The sequence below is a fragment of the Mirounga leonina genome, unplaced genomic scaffold, assembly GCF_011800145.1.
Source record: "Mirounga leonina isolate KUSES-001 unplaced genomic scaffold, KU_Mleo_1.0 Mir_94, whole genome shotgun sequence".
Classification (NCBI taxonomy): Eukaryota; Metazoa; Chordata; class Mammalia; order Carnivora; family Phocidae; genus Mirounga; species Mirounga leonina.
In genome coordinates this window covers 33,359,735-33,378,707 of record NW_023270855.1, presented here as the reverse complement: position 1 = coordinate 33,378,707, position 18,973 = coordinate 33,359,735, and the positions used below count along the sequence as shown (strand labels likewise).

The following is an 18,973-nucleotide window of genomic DNA, read 5'->3' as shown; positions in this document are numbered from 1 at the left end:
TAAAATCTTTAAAAAAAAAGATGAATGGTAAACAAAATGTGGCACCTATATACAATGGAATGGTATTCAGTTTTGTTTTTTTTTTTAAGATTTTATTTATTTATTTGACAGAGAGAGAGACAGTGAGAAAGGGAACACAAGCAGGGGGAGTGGGAGAGGGAGAAGCAGGCTTACCGCGGAGCAGGGAGCCCGATGCGGGGCTCGATCCCAGGACCCTGAGATCATGACCCAAGACGAAGGCAGATGCTTTAACGACTGAGCTACCCAGGCACCCCTGAATTAATTATCTTTCGTCTTAGAGAGATTCTTCATGCAGAGAGTTCAATTTGTTTGATGGTAATTCCATATTGAAATCGAATCCGGGCCAAACTCCAGCACTGCCAAGTCTTACGTAACCGACAGAAGCTGAACTTTCAACCAGCTGCCGTATGTTGTGAGGAATAAAGCCAGAGGACTGATGCAGATAGTTCCTAAGAGTCAAGTTCTCAGGTGCCTGGTGGCTCAGTCGGTTAAGCATCTGCCTTTGGCTCAGGTCATGATCCTAGGGTCCTGAGAAGCCCTGCTCAGTGGGGAGCCTGCTTCTCCCTCTCCCTCTGCCCCTCCCCACCCCCGACTCGTGCTCTCTCTCACTATCTCCCTCTCTCTTTCAGATCAATAAATAAAGTCTTAAAAAAAAGTCAAGTTCTCACTCTCAAAATCTCTAGGGGAAAGAAACCAGCATATATGAATATATGTATAATTAATATATATATATATATTTAAAGATTTTACTTATTTATTTGACAGAGAGAGACGCAGAGAGAGCAGGAACACAAGCAGGGGGAGTGGAAGAGGAGAAGCAGGCTCTCCGCAGAGCAGGGAGCCCGATGTGGGGCTCGATCCCAGGACCCGGGATCATGACCTGAGCCGAAGGCAGACGCTTAACGACTGAGCCACCCAGGCGCCCTAATTAATATATATTTTTAAATACGTATATATGCATATGTGTTTGGGAGGTGGCATATGGCCCTTATTGAGCTTATCCACCAGAGTGGAAATAATGTCTGTATAAAAACAAATGTTTGTTACTATGACTTCTACATCACAATCAAAATCCAGTCCACTCAATCAAAATCCACTAGTTCAAAATCAATAGCTTCTTTAAAGCCACAGTCGCTCTTAAAAAATGTTAAGACTCAAAAGCAGAAATTTGGTTGGCTGGAAAGCGAATTAAACTTCCCACTTGCTCAAATAGAATTACAGAAGGACCAAATTGTGTTTTTCACAGAGATAAGAGTCCCCTGGACTCACCAACGCTGGACAGCTGTCTCCGAGGGTTTCGTCCTGAGATCGTCAGGAATCCAGGCACCCTTTAGACAGTCGTGTGTTGTCCTTTCTCCCCAGTCAGAGACTTGTGGATGTGTGGAGTGACACCACCGCCAGCAATCGTAGCCTTGATGAGAGAGGCTGGTTCTTCCTCTCCACAGAGAGCAGGTTGCTTTACCTTAAGTCTTGGGATGCATTTCCTGCCTGTCAGAGTCCCTCTGCAGTGAGGTACTTACTTTGGGATGGCGCTACACGAATAGCATTCGTGGCTCTTCGTCCTAGATTTCAGGTGTCCGTGAATATGGCCCGCCAGGAAATGCAAGCCGGCTCTCTGCAAGGGGAAACTGCCTTCATCTTGGCCTTTCTGGAGTTCTTCCCATCCTTACCGCCAGCCACTTTGAATTCAGCTGCAGCTCAAGCAAGCGAGGCAGAGAAAGGCCAGTCAGACAGCTGGAGAGATCCCACCACCTACTCCTTCATCACACCACCATTCAAACTGCTAAAAATAGAGATACAAATATATAGATTAACAAAAGGCTATGACGTGTCATGCTCCTTCAGAAACTACTCTTCTTTTCTCCTCCTAGTTAGAAGTATTAGAAAAGTACATACCAGAATATTTATTTAAGGTGCTTCCTGGAACGGTTTCACTTAGTGCGCCCTGAGGGTGAAGCTCAGGGGGACTCCAGAGACTTCTGGGGAGGAGGAGGAGGGGAGCTGGCAGAAGGGTTTGTCTTCCCATGAAGTAGGACTGTGAACAGGGCACATGCCCCTCCCAAAGCCACTTCTCTGGAGCTTGCTGATTTTGTCTCGCCTCTATTTTTCCTCCCAGGTACTGGCGGAGAACGTTGGGTATGCAGGTCCGCTACGTTTACCACGAAGAGTATCAGTTCTGTTATTCCTTCCGGGGCAGGCCTGGGCACAAACCGTCCATCCTCATGCTCCATGGGTTCTCTGCACACAAGGATATGTGGCTCAGCGTGGTCAAGGTGCGGTTCTAGGTTCTTCTCTCTCTGCAGGGTGGCACTCAGTAAAGAAAAGGGTGTCCACTTGCATGTGATGTCATCAGCAATGTTGGAAAGCCAAGGGAACCCAGAACTGTGGTTCAAATCATCTTAAAACTAATTCAGTAGAGGGGCACCTGGCTGGCTTAGTCGGTAGAGCATGCAACTCTAGATCTCAGGGGTTGTGAGTTCAAGCCCCGTGTTGGGCATGGAACCTATTTTAAAAAAAACCCCACACACAAAAAAACTAATTCAGTATACAGTTAACCCTTGAACAGCTTGGGAATTAAGGGAGCCCACCCATGATGCAGTCAAAAACTCACGTATAACTTTTTTGCTCTCCCCAACTTTGACTACGAATAATCTGTTAACTGGAAGCCTTACCAATAACATAAATGGTCAGTTAACACATATTTTGTATGTCATATGTATTATAGATTGTATTCTTAAAATAAGCTAGAGAAAAGAAAATGTTATTAAGAAAATCGTAAGGAAGAGAAAATACATGTACTGCATCGTATCGGAAAAATCCATGTCTCAGTGGACCTGCACGGTTCAAACCCATGTTGTTTGAGAGTCAGCTGTGTTTCTCAAATCCTTTTGTCAGACAGAAGTTACTGAGTTCAGTATTATTTGTAAAATCTGCACCTTAGAAATCATTTCACCATATGAATATATGAATATTCACCATATGAATATTCTTAGGGAAGGTTTCTGACACTCCGCTTCCTCTCAGAACTTGTCATGACTGTCAAGATCAGGTTGAACAAAATCATTTATTCTTTTATACTCCAGGTGTCTCCTCTTCTTCTTTTTTTTTTTTTTTAAGATTTTATTTATTTATTTGACAGAGAGAGACATAGTGAGAGCAGGAACACAAGCAGGGGGAGTGGGAGAGGGAGAAGCAGGCTTCCCGCGGAGCAGGGAACCCGATGTGGGACTCAATCCCAGGACCCTGGGACCATGACCTGAGCCGAAGGCAGACGCTTAACGACTGAGCCACCCAGGCGCCCTGGGTGTCTCCTCTTCTTTCCCCTCAGCCCCCCTTTTGTCTTCTTCTCCTTCTCCCTTCCTCCTTCTACTTCTGTTTTTTTGCTTTTGTTTTTGTTTTTTAATTTTCCTGAGCCATTTAGAGAAACTGTCTTGATCTGACGACAGCTTTCTGAGATAGTTTTCCAAATCACTCACTTTCTGTCCTGGTTTCCTTGGGTGTGGCAACTTGCTCTACTTGGTAAGAGTGACCAGCTGCTACAGGTTGGGCCTGGGAGAGGTCTTGGGAGGGACGTGCTCCAGACTCCCACCTCAAGCAGAACCATACCTGGATGATTCCAAATAGGATCTACACCAGGGGGAAAAGGCTCACACATCCTATAGTCACTTCTGTTCTCATTCCCAAATTCCACTATAAGGACAGTCATCCTCATGCCTTAACGAACCTCTCACTTCCTGACCCACCTCAGATATTTTTGGTATAACTGGTATTTTGTGTATTGATAACTGATGTTTCTCAGCTTCTGGTTAAAAGTGGCACAAATATAAATGGAAGGTGTTTTTGGATAATAATCACCCCAGGAATTAGACCTTAATGCAAAAAAAAAAAAATGGGGGGGTGGGTTGAAACCAGAATCAGAGTGATCAGACATGGTTCTGAGCTTTGCTCCTGTTGGCTCTGGAGCCGCCCAGGGTTTTGGGAGAACAGAGTCTTCTTTCCTAGCTCCAAGTCTCCCCAAGTCAGTGGCTGCATGACTGGAGTAGGTGTGGAGGGGGTGAAAGGAAAGGAGATAGTACCTACCAACTGGTATCGAGAAAGAGCGAGACTCAGGCCTGCTACCCTAACCTTTGTTCCCCTCTTCCCCCCCCTTTCCACACATCTCCTGAGTCCCCTCCCATCTCTGTGTTGGTCTTTGAGGGTCTCTGCTCCCTAGGAGGCTACTAGCAGTGCTTACTCACATCAGATATAACTAGGATAAGACACTGGGTGGCCCAGGCCCAGACATCCTCAGGGATGGCTGTCCAGGTCACTTGGTAAGTGGGGGTGACCTCCCTAGAAGAGTGGGCAGACATGTCCTGCACACCACATCCTGACTCTCTGCACCTGTGTGTCCCTAGTTCCTTCCAAAGAACCTGCACTTGGTCTGCGTGGACATGCCAGGGCATGAGGGCACCACCCGATCCTCCCTGGATGATCTGTCCATAGATGGGCAAGTGAAGAGGATACACCAGGTAAGCAGGAGGCTCCGCCAAAAATTGCTCAGACTGTGTGTTACCCACCTTGCGTGCCCAAGTCTGGGGAGCACGAAAGAGAGTCCCATGCTGACTTGTAACCAGCATCCAGTTCATTCTGTCTGTAAATATTTGCAAACAAAAATGGCATCCCAGTGGTATCATTGGTCAGCTGTGGAAGACCAGGACCTATTGCAGACGGTTCTCCTTTAAGCCTACTTTATTTAGTTATTTCTCAAGAAATATGATACATTTTTTTTTAGCTCTTTAAAAAAGGAGTTTAGAATTCTCAAGACCATTTCCCTAGAGTCTATTTTTTTTGCTTACCACCTACATGACACAACATAATGATGGCCCCTCTGCCTAGTTGTGGAGGATGGGGAGGGTGCTCTTTGCATTTTGTTCTTTCTTAGCATCTAGCTTCAGCCTCTCTCTGGCAGGGCTTTCAAGGTCATGGGGCTCATGAATCACTTCAGAATTTAGTAATCTCTAAGTTACAAACTGACATTATGAATTTTCCCCAGATGAGGTTGTTTATTTAAGACAGAAGTTACTGAGTTCAGTATTATTTGTAAAATCTGCACCTTAGAAATCATTTCACCATATGAATATATGAATATTCACCATATGAATATTCTTAGGGAAGGTTTCTGACACTCCAGCCTAACCCTTACCTTTAAAGTGTGTATTCTGATAAGGTCAGGAACCTTGTCTTTTGGGGTCCTTGCTGTATCCTCAGGAGCTGACCATAGTTCCTTGTACATAATCGATACCCTATAAATATTTTTTTTAGATTGGTGGATGGTTGGTGGAATGGTTGGATGAACGGTTAGATGGTTGAATAGACAGGTGAATCATTATATGAAATGAATGGATGGATGGGAAGGGCTTTAAATGTAGGGTAAGAATCAGCAAGCCATCGTTGGCTTTCTGTCAGCGAGGTTTTCTTGGAATATAACCATGTTCGTTCATTTACATGTTAGCTCTGGCCACTTTTGTGCTACAACAGCAGCAGAGAACATACGACCCACAAAGCAAGAAATATATTTCTCTTGGGACCTTTGTAAAAAAAAAAAAAGTTTGCTGGCTCATGAGTTAGGGGAATCCTTGTTGGTTTTATACTTAAAAATGACCCTTCAGTCACCTTGCCAGGTAAAGAGGATTATATGCCACAGGGTTTGTCTGGATAATGGATCCAGTAGATGTCAGAGGTTTTCTGCTATGTAATCAGTCTTGTTATTGTCTACAGCTATATAACCAAACCTCCTTCTCATTTCCCTCCCTAGTTTGTAGAATGCCTCAAGCTGAACAAAAAACCCTTCCACCTCATAGGCACCTCCATGGGTGGCCACGTGGCTGGGGTATATGCTGCTTACTACCCATCAGATATCTGCAGTCTTAGTCTCGTGTGCCCTGCTGGTAAGTTACGAGGCTAAAATAAGTCCTGTGCGTGACTTGAGCAAATGGCAGGGTCTGCGCTATCTTGTAGAATCTTTTTTTCAATATCTACTTTAGAGATATGCAATGCTTCAGTGATAACTAACCAACAATACTTGTATAACCGTAATCATAACCATACTAACTTTGAAAATCTAGAGCCAGCCTTGTTCCACAAAGGATCCAAGGTGGTTAATTTAAGTGTGTCCTAGTACGTTGCAGCATATAAATACTTCGAAATGTAATGATAATATTAACAGCCAACATTTTTTCTAAGATTTTATTTATTTATTTGAGAGAGAGAGTGAGCAGGGGGAGGAGCCTAGGGAGAGGGACATGCAAACTCCGCGATCAGCACGGAGCCCAGTGCAGGGTCCAGTCCCATGACTCTGAGGTCATGACCCGTGCTGAAACCTAGTCAGATGCTCAACTGACTAAGCCACCCAGGCGCCCCTAACATCTAAAATTTATTGAGCTCTTACGAGCTAAGGTCTTTATATGGATTTAATTCTTGCCATATCCTTCTAAGGTGAAAGTACTATTATTATGCCTCTCTCCTTTTTTGCTGAAAACTCAGAAATCTTGATACATGACAAGATCTTTTTTTAAAAAAATCAACAAACTTTAGTTTCTGTGTTTTTATGTGTATACATGTCAACTTGAACTGTAATATGTCCCCAGAAATGACAATTTGAAGTCGGATTTTTTTTTAAGGATTTTATTGGGGAAAAAAAGATTTTATTTTTTTAAGTAATTTCTACATCCATTGTGGGGCTCAAACTTAACCCCAAGATCAAGAGTCACATATTCACTGACTGAGCCAGCCAGGCGCCCCTGAAATTGGATTTTTAGAATTCATTTTCTTCTATAAATCTTCAAATTAGGATTTATAATGTGTTAGTGAGAAAATCTTAATTTTTTTTTCCTTCTCCTGCTCCCTCTCTCTCATACTTTATTAGATTATGATTTACACATAGTAAATTGCCCAAATTTTAAGTGTACATCTCAATGACTTTTTACATGGGTAATTACTATCCAGATCAAGATAGTACAGCCATTTTATAGGTGGGAACATTGAGGCACGAAAAAATTACGTTACTGCTGGAGCTACAATAGGAAGGGATCCTAGGTTGTCTGACCCTAGAACGCAAACTGTGGCTTTTTTGGAAATCCTTTGATGTCCACTACCTCTTATATGTCACTCTTACCCACGACCTCCTTTATCTGCTAGAACCTGCCGTGAGTCACACCTTCTACTGAAACATAACTAAACTGACATTTTAAAATCTTTTAGTCACAAAATCGCTTTCAGGTCTGTTAGGAACATTGAAATTGAAACTCCCAAAGGGTTTTCTTTTCTCCTTTTTCCAAGCACTATGTCTGAATTCATTTGGTCTTTTGGTAATAAAGTTTGGGAATCGGAGAAACAGCTCCTATGGAAATTATCAGATTTTTAATCGTTTATAGAAGGTCAAATCTAACTGGCTTTTTTGAATGTATGTTCATTTGCTCAGAGAAGAGTTTCACACCTAAGTTTCAATTGGGCATTTAAAATTAAGATTATTTGCGGGCAACTGGGTGGCTCAGTCAGTTAAGCATCCGCCTCTTTATTTCGGCTCGGGTCATGATCTCAGGGTCTCGAGATCGAGCCCCGTGGCTGGCTCTGCACTGAGTGTGGAGCTTGCTTATGATTCTCTCTCTCCCTCTCCCCTTGCCCCTCCTCCCCACTCATGCTCTTAACTAATTGATTGAGTGATTAAAAATAAATAAAATTAAAATTATTTGTGTGTGGAAATGAAAAGATAAGCTTTTTTACTTTGGAATAATTTTAAATTTACAGAAATGTTGCAGAGATAGTACAGAGAGTCCCATATAACCCTTCACCCAGCTTCTCCCATTGTTAATGGCTTACCTTATCACAGTAAATTTGTCACAGCTAAGAAACCAACACTGGTAACAGCACTATTAACTGAACTCTGGGATGAATTTGGATTTCATTCGTTTTTCCGCTAATGTCCTTTTTCTGTTCCAGGATCCAATCCAGGATACCACCTGACATTTAGTCTAGGATTATTTTTATGTATTTATTTATTTTTAAAGATTTCATTTATTTGACAGAGAGAGACACAGCGAGAGAGGGAACACGAGCAGGGGGAGTGGGAAAGGGAGAAGCAGGCTTCCCCGCTGAGCATGGAGCCCGACTCGGGGCTCGATCCCAGGACCCTGGGATCGTGACCTGAGCCGAAGGCAGACGCTTAACGACTGAGCCACCCAGGCTCCCCAATCTAGGATTATTTTTAAAGTAAAAGGAAATAGATCGTGTAACCTGCCCCATGACATCACAGAAGCCACACGATGCTTGCGCTGGCTTTAAAGGAACTGCTGAATATAGGAAATTTATAAAGTGTGGATTTCTGCAGCGTAGTATCGATGTCACTGCCTTTCTTTGTGAAATGTAGCTCATCAGCTGAGTTAAACACCTAGACCTTCGCTCCGTGTTGGAAGTGAAAATTACTTCTGCCCTCCCGTGCACATCAGCTCATGTGAACGAATTCTCTCATGTCTTGCTCCAGGGAGATAGGAAATGATGGTCAATCTCAAAGGCGTCTGGTCTCAGTGAGCACCTAATGCTCTCCTGGAGGAAGAGGGGCTGTGTGGAGGGCAGCTATTCTCTCTCTCCCTGTGGTTATGTATTGACCCCAAAAAAGAGACTACTAAGTGGCTCCAGGCCAAGGGAAGGAGGCGTCAGTCACTCCAGTCCTGTGTTCTCTTCCCATCATGTATTTTATCAGCTCTCCTCTCAATGATAACGGATGTGAAGGGGCTCAGGCAAGTTGTCTTCTAGACTGATGCTTCTTAAACTCTTTCATACACATGCCACCCTGGCAGCTTGTTCGAGTGCAGATTCAGAGTCAAGAGACTTAGGAGAGGGACCGAGATTCTGCATTTCCTTTGGGCTTCCAATGCTGCTGGTCTATGGACCACAGTTTGAGTAACCAGTCCCTAAACCATCCTGAAGGAGTCTTTTTCTATGTTTCTCAGAGTGGGGTTTTGACTGAGCCAGGATGGTAGTACCAATGAAAAAGAATTCTGGTGAAAAACACCTGAAATATATTAGCCTCTGGGCTGATATTGGAAGTTTCCTATATAAAATGAGAGTTGGTAAGAAGGTAGGTACGTTGCCAAGCTGTTCTGGTTTGAATCCCGCAGGCTTGCAGTACGCAACTGATAATCAATTTGTACAGCGGCTCAAAGAACTGCAGAACTCGGCCGCCGTGGAGAAGATCCCCTTGATCCCATCCACCCCAGAGGAGATGAGTGAAATGCTCCAGCTCTGCTCCTATGTCCGCTTCAAGGTGCCCCAGCAGGTACCGTGCTCTCAGCAGCAATATGCCTGCCCCCTGCCAGAGGTTCAGCCAGCCTCCTCACGCACCCCTTCCCTCTTGTGCTCCTCTATGTAGTCATTCGACGGCTGTCTGTCCTGGGCCTGTGACGGGTCAGGCATGGTGTTTAGACACAGTTGTGAGAAAAGAAGACAGAGAGGGTACCTGGGCAGACACAGGCCAGTGCGGGAGGCAGACAGTTCACAAGTAAATACGTACGCATGGTGATAAGTCCTATGGCGGAAATGAAGATGGTATAGTGATTGAAAGCAGGGAGTTGGGGGAGTCTTTGATAAGCCTCTCTGAGGAAATAATGTGGGCAGAGGTGGGGAAAACATAGATAAGTTCAAGACACTGGAAGGAGGCTGGGGGGCCTGGCATCTATGTAGAGGGAGAGCGGGGGAGGGAGGCAAGGGCTGCAGGAGAGACTTGCTTCTTTTCTTTTCTTTTCTTTTCTTTTCTTTTCTCTTCTCTTCTCTTCTCTTCTCTTCTCTTCTCTTCTCTTCTCTTCTCTTCTCTTCTTTCTTTCTTTCTTTCTTTCTTTCTTTCTTTCTTTCTTTCTTTCTTTCTTTCTTTCTTTCTTCTTTCTTTTTTTTTAAATTTCAGGACTGCTTTACACACTTAAAAATTGCTAAGAACCGGGCGCCTGGGTGGCTCAGTTGGTTAAGCGACTGCCTTCGGCTCAGGTCATGATCCTGGAGTCCCGGGATCGAGTCCCGCATCGGGCTTCCTGCTCGGCAGGGAGTCTGCTTCTCCCTCTGACCCTCCTCCCTCTTATGCTCTCTGTCTCTCATTCTCTCTCTCTCAAAAAAATAAATAAAATCTTAAAAAAAAAAAATTGCTAAGAACCCTAAAGAGCTTTTGTTTGTGGAGGTTCTGACTACTGATATTTACCATATCAGAAAGTAAAACTCAAAGGTAAAACGCAAGAACATACAGGCGCTCATTCCATTAGCTGTCAGCATGATGACGCTGCCCCTCCACAAGCAGGCTCTGAGACACACAATGCTTCTGAGAGCATGGACGTGAAGCAGGCAAGTAACATTTAGCCGTTATGGGGGAGATCGTTTGACCTCACGAGTTCCCAGGAGCCACTTGGAGAACCACTAGGCTAGATCACGTAGGACCCTACAGGTTATGGGAAGGAGCCTGCAGTTCCCCTAAGAGGACTGTGGGGGGCACAAACAGAAGCAGAGACCAGGGGGTGCTCCTGTGGCCTGGCAATGACAGTGGTGTAGACGAGGGCAGTGGCAGTGGAGACTAGAGACTCGAGCTGCTTTGGGAGGAAGGATGGGCAGGACTTACTGGCAAATTGGCAGTGGAGGATGAGGGACAGTGAGGACTCACAGGGGGCTTCTGGTACTTGAGTTGGACAAAGGCAGCAGTTTCTGAGTGAGGGAAGGAGAGCGGGAGAAGAGGTCTTGGGGACAAGCGAAGGGCTCCATTTCGGATGTGTTCAGGTTGTCTGTGAGGCCTCCGGGTGCAGCTGCTGAGCAGCCGGTTGCATATGCAGGCGGAGCTGAGGGACGTCTGGCCCGGAGCTGTCCAGTTAGAGCCGTCCACCGGGACGATGTTACCGGTCACGGTCTGAATGGGAGGCACTGTGGAAACCAAGAGACGAGAACGCATGGCTAAGTCTCATAACTGCAACTAATCTCTTTCTAGTGTAGGAACTGGACCCTGCCTCGCAGTGGGGTGGGTCCTCCCACAAGTTGAGGGTATGGGCTGTATTCAGAAGGTGTGAACATGACTCAGTCAAGGGGTATAGAAGCACCCAGAATCCGATTCTGTGGTACATTCTATCCCTGAAATCCCCTTTTTAGTTGTGAAATTGCACTGATCCCCTCCCAGCCATGCTCTCTACCCAGAAGAGAGTGGCCAAACAGTGCTTTAGGAAATTCCATGCTTTGAGTCGTCAGGGATATGAAAACATGGGGAGAGAGTAAGTGGCAGCTCTAGAAGTCTTCCCTCCTAGGAGACAAGGAGCACCCGAGCACTCTATGTCATGTTATGTTTGTCTGTTAACTTGTCTGCGTCTTCCACTCTAACCTCAGTAAGATCAAGGATTTTGTCTTAACTGGCAGCCTTTATTAACACAGTGCTTGCGTGAAGTAGGTCCTTGGTATAGATTGGGTGGGTCAGAGGGAGGGAGGATAATGCAGAGATGGAGAATGGATGTGTGAGTAGGTGCAGAGTAGATGCACACATGAATTGTTGCATGTACATGAGTAGGTGATTTAGGGATGCAGGAGAGATGAATGGCTGAGTACTTGGTTGGATGAGGAGGCCTGGAGAATGCCGGGATGGAAGGTGGATGGATTGGCGGATATAGGGTAGAGGGATACATCAGTAGACATGCATGTATGATTCAGAGATGTAGTGTGGGGGGATGGATGGGTGGATGGATGTCTGCATGAAGCAGGGATGGAGGATGGATGGATGGATGGATGGATAGGTAGGTGCAGGGTAGGTGGATGCACAGATATATGCACACATGAGTCAGATGCAAGCAAGGTGGGTGGCTGGGTGGGTAGAGCAGAGGTAGAGGATGCAAGATGGATAGATGTGTGGGTGCAAGATCATAGTAGAGCAAACAACATGGCTGATGCCGAGTGCAGTGTGTTAGACAACTTGCCATTGGTGTCTAGGCTTTCACTTCCAGAATGTTCAGATTCTAGTCATGCTCCAGACGGCTGGTTCAGAGCAGTTCTGGCTGCATTTTCCCCCTTCAGTCAGTGCACAGGACTCCTCAGAGTGCATCTGAGGGGCTCAAACCATTCCCAGGTAGAGGAGAGGAGTGCTGGTGCTAATGTGAACGCTGTACCCTACTTCAGGGATCCTGCGGCAGGAGGAAGAGGAGGGCTGTGTTCCTTCTTCCCACAGCCAGCCTCTGGGGTCAGGATCCCAGGTCCAGGAGATCTGGCGTGCCCACGTTGACTGCAGCGTTCACCAGCCCTCCACGAGGAAAGCAAGGATAACACTGAATAATAAACAAAGGACTATGGAACCGATCCCAGAATTTTTTAAATGGTTTATCTCTTTATTGTTCAAGAGGCCCATCATCCCCAATAGTTTGATTTTTTTTTAATAGACCTTATTCTGCATTTGGATATTACTAAACAATTCCTTGATATTATTTCCAGCCTTGATTGTATTTTAGGCTAAGCAGAGAATATCTCAAGATAAAGTGGCTGTGAGCCCATGTCAGGTGTTTTTACATGCTTTGGCTTCCCAGCATTACCCGGGTTCCTTCCTAATTACAAAGGAAAAAGCGTCAGATGACCCTAACTCCCAATTACAATGCATACTCCGTGGTGGGAATTTAAAACCCTGGGCCCTAAAACCTAGACACTGCCATACATTGCCAGACTTTATTTCCTTCGCTGTCCCGGAGCCACGGGGGGCCTGAGGAAACAACCTGTCTCTTGCCTTCTAACCGTGGCTCACTTCTCTGTAGATCCTGCAAGGCCTTGTTGACGTCCGTATTCCTCATAACAACTTCTACAGAAAGCGTAAGTAGCTGTGGTTAAGCTTGGTGCTTGTGACGAGTGAAGCTGTATGGGTGGTTGGCTTTTGTATTTGACATTTCCGAGATTTTGATCATTTTCTGGGGCCCCTAAGGACAAAGTGGCAGCCCTGAGTCCATGACCATCCCTGAACTCTGTAGAGTTCTGGTGCCCACAGGCACAGCCCGGCACGCACTCACTTTGTTTTCCTTTTCTGAAAAGTGTTTTTGGAAATCGTCAGTGAGAAGTCAAGATACTCCCTCCATCAGAACATGGACAAGATCAAGGTCCCAACGCAGATCATTTGGGGGAAACAAGACCAGGTATGTAGCGCGTCCCTGGGGCCCCTTTGCCAGTTACACCGGCCTCTGAGGAAAAGCAAGAGGTCATTTATCGAGTGAGCCTCACTGGCTGGTTTCTGATACCAGGAGGAGATAGAACACACCTGGGTCAGGTGCTGATATTTATGGGGGGCATTGTTCTCTTGAGTTGAGAGCAAAGATGTTGATCTTTTAAAATGAAAGGAAATCAGGGCGCCTGGGTGGTTCAGTCGGTTAAGCATCTGCCTTTGGCTCAGGTCATGATCCCGGGGTCGGGGGATCCAGCCCCACATCGGGCTCCCTGCTCAGTGGGGAGCCTGCTTCTCCCTCTGCCTCTCCCCCTCATGCTTGCTCTCTCTTTCTCTCTCAAATAAATAACTAAAAATCTTAAGGGCGCCTGGGTGGCTCAGTCAGTTAAGCATCTACCCTCAGCTCACATCATGATCCTGGAGTCCCAGCATGGAGTCCGCATTGGGCTCCCCGCCCAGCGGAGAGTCTCCTTCTCCCTCTGACCCTTCCCACTCTCATGCTCTCTCTCTCTCTGTCTCCCTCAAATAAATAAATAAAATCTTTAAAAAAAAAAGTTTTAAAAATCTTAAAAAAATAAAATAAATAAAACGAAAGGCAATCTTAAATCATTTTTACAAATTACTTTTATCAAAGCCATGTAGTCTCATAGTACAAAAAACTTTAAAGAGGGGCGCCTGGGTGGCTCAGTCGTTAAACGTCTACCTTCAGCTCAGGTCATGATCCCGAGGTCCTGGGATCCAGCCCCATGTCGGGCTCCCTGCTCAGTAGGGAGTCTGCTTCTCCCTCTCCGTCAGCCCCTCCCCCTGCTCATGCTCGCTTTCTCTGTCTCTCTCCCGCTCTCAAATAAATAAACAAAATCGTAAAAAAAAACTTTAAAGAGTACAAAAAGGGTTGTAACGAAAATTTGATCTATTTTCCATCCCAGGGTAGCTCTCACTGTCTTGCATACGTTTCTTCCGTTTCCTAAGGCAGGGATTGACATGTTTTCTGTGAAGGGCCAGATAGCAAGTATTTCCGACTCTGTGGGTCGTACACTTCTGTCGCAACTCCCGAGCTCCGCTGTTGTGCAGAGTAGCTACAGACAGTACTCAGAAAGTGGCGTGGCAGAGTGCCAGCGAACCTCTATTCCCACAGACAGGCAGTTGGCCACTGCCTGCTTACTGCCGTTCTGAGCATACGCGTATCTGCAGAGGTAGTCACATCTGTAAGTTTTTCAAACGTGCGTAACGACACTGTTCACAGTACTTCATATATGTAGGGATGTCTGTATCTTGGAAATCATTTCATACCAGCCCATGTAGATTTACTCAGTCTATTTTTTATATATGTTTTTTTAATTTTACTGACTTTTATTAATACGTTTGGGTAAGCTTTTATAGTCATACACAAAAATGACAGGACCAATGGTTAAATCCTGCTTTTTTAAAAGATTTAAAAAAAAATTTTTTTTTTTTTAATTAGAGAGAGAGGAGGGGCAGAGGGAGAGAGAGAGAGAATCTTAAGCAGGCTCCACACCCAGCAAGAGCCTGATGCGGGGCTCGATCTCACGACCCTGAGATGATGACGTGAGCCGAAATCAAGAGTCAGATGCTAAACTGACTGAGCCACCCAGGAGCCACAAGATTTTTTTTAAATTTTAATTCCAGTAAGTTAACATACAGTGTTATATGAGTTTCAGGTGAACAATACAGTGATTCAACACTTCCATACATCACCCAGTGCTCATCAGGACAAGTGCCCTCCTTCATCCCCATCACCTATTTCACCCATCCCCCCCTTCCCTCTGGTAACCATCAGTTTGTTCTCTATAGTTTAGGGTCTGGTTTTTTTGGCTTGTCTTTTTTCCTTTGTTCATTTGTTTTGTTTCTTAAATTCCACATGAGTGAAATCATATGGTGTTTGTCTTTTTCCAACTGACTTATTTCACTTAGCGTGATACTCTCTAGCTCCATCCACGTCATTGCCAGTGGCAAGATTTCATTCTTCTTAATGGCTGAGTAATATTGTATATATCTGCCACATCTTCTTTATCCATTTATCAGTCAATGGACACTTGGCCTGTTTCCATAATTTGACTATTGTAGATAATGCTGCTATAAACATATGGGTGCATGTATCCCTTGGAATTAGTATTTTTGTATTCTTTGGGTAAACATCCAGTAGTGCCATTACTAGATCGTAGTGTAGTTCTATTTTTAACTGCTTGAGGAACCTCCAAACTGTTTTCCACAGTGGTTGTACCAGTTTGAATTCCCACCCACAGTGTAAGAGTGTTCCCCTTTCTCCACATCCTATTCCTTGTGTTTTTTATTTTAGTCATTCTGACAGGTGTGAGGTGATATCTCATTGTGGTTTTGATTTGCATTTCCCTGATGATAAGTGATGTTGAGCATCTTTTCATGTGTCTGTTGGCCATTGTATGTCTTCTTTGGAGAATGTCTGTTCATGTCTTCTGCCCATTTTTTAATTGGATTTTTTTTTTGAGCAGGCTCCATGCCCAATGTGGAGCCCAGTGCAGGCCTCGAACTCACAACCCTGAGATCAAGACGTGAGCTGAGCTAAGAGTCTGACATTTAACCAACTGAGCCAATCAGGGGCCCCAATTTTGGATGTTGACTTGCATTAGTTCCTTATATATTTTGGATACCAACCCTTTATCAAATATGTCATTTGCACATATCTTTTCCCATTCTTAATATTTTATTTTGAAATAATTTCAAAACTATAGAAAAATGAGTACAGAATACTCTTATATACACTTTCCCTAACTCCATTCATTTTAACTGCTTTATTGAGGTATCATCTACTTACCATCAAATTCACCTACTTGGGTGCCCCATCACAACCCAGTTGTAGAACATTTCACTCCCCAAAGTTCCCTCCCGCCCATTTGCAGTTAGTCCCAGCCCCGCACAACCACAGATCTGTTTTCTATTTCTACAGTTTTACCTTTTCCTGAATTTTCACATAAATGGTATCATATAATAGGTAGTCTTTGGTATCTGGCTCTCTTCGCTCATGCATAATGTTCTTGAGGTTCCTTCGTGTCAGTGCTTTGTTCCTTTTATAGCTGAGTGTCATTCCATGGTATACATGTACCATGTTTTATTTACTACCAATTTTTTAACATTTGTTGCATTGGCTTTTTTTTTTTTTTTTTAAGATTTTCTTTTATTTGACAGAGAGAGCGAGAGCACAAGCAGGGGGAACAGTAGAGGGAGAGGGAGAAGCAGGCTCCCTGCCAAGCAGGGAGCCCGATGCGGGGCTCGATCCCAGGACCCTGGGATCATGACCTGAGCCGAAGGCAGATGCTTAACCATCTGAGCCCCCAGGCGCCCCGCTGCATTGGCTTTTTTAAACATTCTCATCTATCTATTTTCTGACCATTGAAGTAGGTTGCTTACATTATGCCCTTTTACCCCCAATACTTCAGGGTATATTTACTGAGAGCAAGAATATTCTCTCACTTAACCACAGTGCGTGGTCATATTCAGGAATTTTAACGCTGGTGCAATGTTTTTGTCTAATCTGACGCCCATATTCCAAATTCATGGGCGGGGGACCTGGGTGGCTCAGTCGGTTGAGCATCTGACTCTTGATCTCAGCACAGGTCTTAACCTCAAGGCTGTGAGTTTAAACCCCACGTTGGACTCCACACTGGGCATGGAGACTACTTTAAAAAAATAAAATAAAATAAAATTCATAGGTTATTTCAGTAAGGAGCTACGTAGAATGTTCCTGCCTCCCTGAAGCAGGATCTAATCTGGGGTCCCATATTACATGTCACGGCCCTGTAGTCTCCTTTACTGTGGACTGAGACCCCAGTCTGCTTTGTCATTCATGATGTTGAGATATTTGAAGAGTACAGCTCAGTCATTTTATGAAATGTTGCTAATTTGACTTTGCTGTTTCCTCATGATTAAACTCAGATTATAGACCACCGCCAGAATAGCTCATAAGTGATAAGGTAGCCCATCCTGGGACACACAGTGTCCTTCTGCCCCTCCCTGGTGAGATTCATGTTGATTGCCTGGTCAGGGCGTTGTCTCACTCTTCCTTGTAGAGGTATTATGTCCCTTGGTGACTGATAAGCAGTCTGTGGGAGACACTTTGAAATATCCTGCTCCTTACCAAACATTCCCCCCTAGATTGACCATCTGTGAATGATTCTTGCCCCAAAGTTTACATTATCCTCTATAATAGCCGCGTAGTAGTCCATTATGTGGCTCTGCCACAGTGTATTTCATTAGTGTGCTACTGATGGTCATTTAGGTCATTTCCAGTTTTTTGCCGTTAAACAATACCTCAGTGAACACCAGCATAGACGTGTGTTTGGGGAGTGTGAGAGCATTCCTGAAGAGTAAATTCTTCATTGTGGACTCACTGGGTCAAAGAGCAGGTGCATTTTAAAACTGTAATAGGGGGCGCCTGGGTGGCTCAGTTGGTTAAGCGACTGCTTTCGGCTCAGGTCACGATCCTGGAGTCCCGGGATCGAGTCCCGCATCGGGCTCCCTGCTCGGCAGGGAGTCTGCTTCTCCCTCTGACCCTCCCCCCTCTCATGTGCTCTCTCTCTCTCTCATTCTGTCTCAAATAAATAAATAAAATCTTTAAAAAAAAAATAAAACTGTAATAGGTTTCGGGGGCACCTGGCTGGCTCATTCGGTAGAGCATGCAACTCTTGATCTCGGGGTCATGAGTTCAAGCCCCACGTTGGGTATAGAGCTCACTTAGAAAAAAGATTTTTTTAAATAATAAAATTTTAATAGGTTTGATTAGGTGGCTCTGTATTAGTTTGCTGGGGCGGTCATAGCAAAGTACCACAAACTGGGTGGCCTACACAACAGAAATTGATCATCTTAAAGTTCTATAGGTTAGAAGTCCAAGATCGAGTTGTCCGCAATTTAGTTCCTCCTGGGGGCTGTCGGAGAATCTGTACCATGCCTCTTCCCCAGCTTCTGGCGGTTTACTGACAATCCGTGTTCCTTGGCTAATAGATGTGTCATGCTGCCATCTGCCTTCATCCGCACACAGCGTTCTCCCTGTACCTGTGTGTCTCTGTGTTTAAATTTTTTTTTCTGTGTTTAAATCTTTGTAAGGGTGGCAGTCATATTGGGTGAGGGGCCCACCCTGCACCAGTATGACCTCATCTTAACTAATTACAGTTGCAGCTACCCTATTTCCAAATAAAGTCACCTTTTAAGGTATTGGAGGTTAGAACTTCAAACTATGAATTTTAGAGGGGGGACACAGCAGTAACAGACCCTCCAAAGAGAGACTGATTTATACCCTAGAAGCTCCTTTCTTGCCTGCAGTTGTTCTTTAGAAGTCATATCTTACTCTCAAAGTTCTTCTTCTTCTTTTTTTAAAAGATGTTCTTTATTTGAGAGAGAGAGGGAGAGTACAGAGGGAGAGGGAGAGGGAGAAGCAGACTCCTTGCTAAGCAGGGAGCCCAACATGGGACTCGATCCCAAGACCCTGGGATCATGACCTGAGCCGAAGGTGCCCCAAAGTTCTTCTGAAGTTTAAAGCAAGAAGAGGGGCTCCTGGGTGGCTCAGTCGTTAGGCGTCTGCCTTCGGCTCAGGTCCTGATCCCTGGGTCCTGAGATCAAGTCCCGTATTGGGCTCCTTGCTCAGCGGGGAGCCTGCTTCTGCCTCTCCCTCTGCCTCCTCCCCCCTGCTCATGCTCTCTGTCTCTCGCTCTCTCGAATAAATAAATAAAATAAAATAAAATAAAATAAAATAAAATAAAATAAAATAAAATAAAA

At 44.8% G+C, this 18,973-nt stretch overlaps 1 protein-coding gene and 1 pseudogene across 3 annotated transcripts in view; one reads left to right on the top strand and one right to left on the bottom strand.

Moving 5' to 3' along the window:
* ABHD6 (abhydrolase domain containing 6, acylglycerol lipase) overlaps nucleotides 1-18,973 on the top strand; it is a 51,374-nt gene that overhangs the window by 28,161 nt on the left and 4,240 nt on the right. For 2 of the 3 annotated variants that reach the window (XM_034996720.1, XM_034996721.1), the window contains exons 4-9: nucleotides 2,138-2,294; nucleotides 4,419-4,532; nucleotides 5,819-5,951; nucleotides 9,180-9,337; nucleotides 12,810-12,864; nucleotides 13,081-13,181. In XM_034996720.1, the coding sequence (XP_034852611.1) occupies nucleotides 2,138-2,294; nucleotides 4,419-4,532; nucleotides 5,819-5,951; nucleotides 9,180-9,337; nucleotides 12,810-12,864; nucleotides 13,081-13,181 (718 nt within the window). Of the gene's footprint in view, nucleotides 1-1,043; nucleotides 1,474-2,137; nucleotides 2,295-4,418; nucleotides 4,533-5,818; nucleotides 5,952-9,179; nucleotides 9,338-12,809; nucleotides 12,865-13,080; nucleotides 13,182-18,973 lie in introns of those variants that run through there. The other variant, XM_034996722.1, reaches the window with a different exon arrangement.
* On the bottom strand, nucleotides 1,352-1,856 carry LOC118005418 (annotated as a pseudogene).